At 39.3% G+C, this 2,493-nt stretch overlaps 3 protein-coding genes across 6 annotated transcripts in view; all 3 read left to right on the forward strand.

Annotated features, from left to right (window-relative positions):
• Positions 1–2,493, forward strand: part of LOC118737865 (GPALPP motifs-containing protein 1) — a 130,857-nt gene that overhangs the window by 65,066 nt on the left and 63,298 nt on the right. The gene's annotated exons all lie outside the window — the stretch shown is intronic.
• The window catches only part of LOC118737866 (phosphatidate cytidylyltransferase, mitochondrial), a 123,003-nt gene that overhangs the window by 58,834 nt on the left and 61,676 nt on the right, over positions 1–2,493 (forward strand). The window lies entirely within an intron of this gene.
• The window catches only part of LOC118737863 (vacuolar protein sorting-associated protein 13B-like), a 30,185-nt gene continuing 29,168 nt past the window's right edge, over positions 1,477–2,493 (forward strand). For 2 of the 3 annotated variants that reach the window (XM_036468658.1, XM_036468660.1), the window contains exons 1-3: positions 1,477–1,950; positions 2,015–2,169; positions 2,234–2,445. In XM_036468658.1, the coding sequence (XP_036324551.1) occupies positions 1,602–1,950; positions 2,015–2,169; positions 2,234–2,445 (716 nt within the window). In that variant the 5' untranslated portion in view covers positions 1,477–1,601. Of the gene's footprint in view, positions 1,951–2,014; positions 2,170–2,233; positions 2,472–2,493 lie in introns of all 3 variants that reach the window. The other variant, XM_036468659.1, reaches the window with a different exon arrangement.

Below are 2,493 nucleotides of genomic sequence, written 5' to 3' on the forward strand. Positions count from 1 at the left end.
CAGCAGAAACCAGCAGCTTCCCCTCAAAATGAAATGTCAGTTTGCTCTCTCAATTTCCCCTACTTTGCAAGTTTTTTTGCGTACGCGAACGCAAAAACTTGTAAGTTTTGGTTAAACATGAACAATTAACAGCTACGCGAACGAACCTATAATAAACAAGTAAGAAAGTCTAAGTACGGGCGGAGCCGAACATTAAATACCCGGCGCAATTATTAAATATATGTTTTCCACCTTTCCGAAAGCTACCGCTACACGATAATCCGGGGTGTATAAATTTTAAGTAAATTAGCGTCCTTAAATTTCGAAATATTGCAGTTTCAAGCATTTCTGAAATATACCGTTATATGAAAAGCGGTCGTAATTTTAGTCCGATTTCAATAATTTTCAACGCTTTGCTTTTATGTGGCAAGCACAATAACCATACCGAGTTTGGTTCAAATTGCTAGAACGGTTAGCGAGATACATATAGTATGTGATCATAAGTGGGCGGTGCCACGCCCATTTTCCAAAATTGTTTCATAAGCGTATTTCTTGGTAAAAAATTGTTGCAACCATCAATTTTAAATAAATTAGCTTTAATATTTACTGATTTATCGAGGATTTCGTATTTTTCTAAATTACCGTTATATGGGATGTGGGCGTGGGTATTGTCCGATTTTAAAAATTTTCGGCCATTTGGTATGTTGTAGCAGGACCAACAACTGTGCCAAGTTTGGAAGAAATTGGTGTAGCGGTTACCAAGATATACACATGTAACCATAAGTAGGCGTGGCTACGCCCATTTGCCAAAATTTTTTAATATTCTTATTTTTCGTCTAAAACTCATTGCAAATATCAATTTTGAGCGAATTATCTTCAGTAGTTACTAAAATATCGCACTCTTCGTATTTCTGAAAATTACCCTTATATGTTAGGTAGGCGTGGTTATTGTCCGATTTCGCCCATTTTCAATACCATCCGTCCTGTGCCCAAAAGAAGTCCACGTACCAAGTTTCGTTAAGATATCTCAATTTTTACTCGAGTTATCGTGTGCACAGACGGACGGACGGACGGACAGACAGTCACCGCTTAATCGATTTCACTTTTCATTCTGATCATTTATGTATACATTTGTCTATATCTATCTCGATTCGTTTTGCCTGTTACAAACAACCGTTATGTGAACAAAGTTATAATACCCTTGTGCACAAGTGCGCTCGGGTATAAAAAAACATTGCTCAAATTACTCGAAAAAACTCGAATTGCTCGAGCTCATGCTCGAAAATTTTCGAGTAATGAGCATTGAACAAGTGTGCGAATACTCGCTGCTCATATACCCGGGCTGTTTGAAAATGTGCGAACAAAATCGAGAGCTCTAGTAAATATATGCGTGTAAAAAAACGCAGCTATTATTATTATTATTATTGTTATTATTATTATTATGATTATACTTATGTATGTATGTATTTCTTATCCTCGCCAGCATTGGGCGCACAATGGACTCATTCCACGACTTTAGGCCAAATAAAAAAACCAAACGCACCAAGGACACAGCTTATGTGTGTTTTGTCAGCTTAAAATTGCCCGAAAGCTCTGACCTCTCAATACCCATTGCGCTTGGTATGCCTTTTACGCGGCGCAGTTTCGCGCTACAAAACGGGGAGGAATCGTTGCCAATGGTAGTTACACTCATCGAGAAGGATCACATTTACTATTTGAATATTTTCGAAGATAACAGTCCGGCAATTTTGGTGACCAATCAAACAGATGTACCCTTCATCATTGCACAAACGAGCGCCTCCGAGAATAGCAAAGTTTCCAATACTACGCCAGAATATAACGGACGCCACTTTGAATGGTATCAGCAGGTTCCAGCCTACAGTAAATGCTACTACACGCCACCGGAGCTTTATACCAGTTTTCCTGACGTCGAGTCCACAACGTGCAATATTACCTTAGCGTTATACAAAGGTAATTAGGTGCAGTAGTCATTGGCTTTAACTTACTTACAATTATACGCGCTGTTGTGTTTCAGAAAACGCAACGAAAAAGACATTGAAATGGTCAAAACCTATACGTACAGATAGGACATGGGAAAAATTCTTGTATATACCCAATCACGGTGATGTAAAAGTGATTGTCTGTGATAAACATCGCGTTACGCGTATTTTTGTCTACTACATCGCTGAGGTATATCTACATACGTATAATGCGCAGTATGGATATTTATTTACTAAGGTTTATCCTCTTATAGCTTGAGTTTTCTGTAAAAGATCTGCGTTCTCGTTTGTTGGCCCCTCAAATCCTTCCCGAAACTGAAAGCCCCAGCTCCTCATTTTTGTCCATCTCCCCCAGTACGGCCATTCATCACCCGGTCACAATGAGCAACACGCCCGCTAAGTGTAGACACTTCTCCAGCGAGTGCAACACAAAATTCCAAATGAAGGTGCGTTGTTTTATAAAGGCGTTAATCGTTAGTTTGCACGCTGACGGTAAAGCAGCAGACTGTGTGAA

The sequence above is a fragment of the Rhagoletis pomonella genome, unplaced genomic scaffold, assembly GCF_013731165.1.
Source record: "Rhagoletis pomonella isolate Grant_MI unplaced genomic scaffold, Rhpom_1.0 Rhpom_scaffold_00004, whole genome shotgun sequence".
NCBI lineage: Eukaryota > Metazoa > Arthropoda > Insecta > Diptera > Tephritidae > Rhagoletis > Rhagoletis pomonella.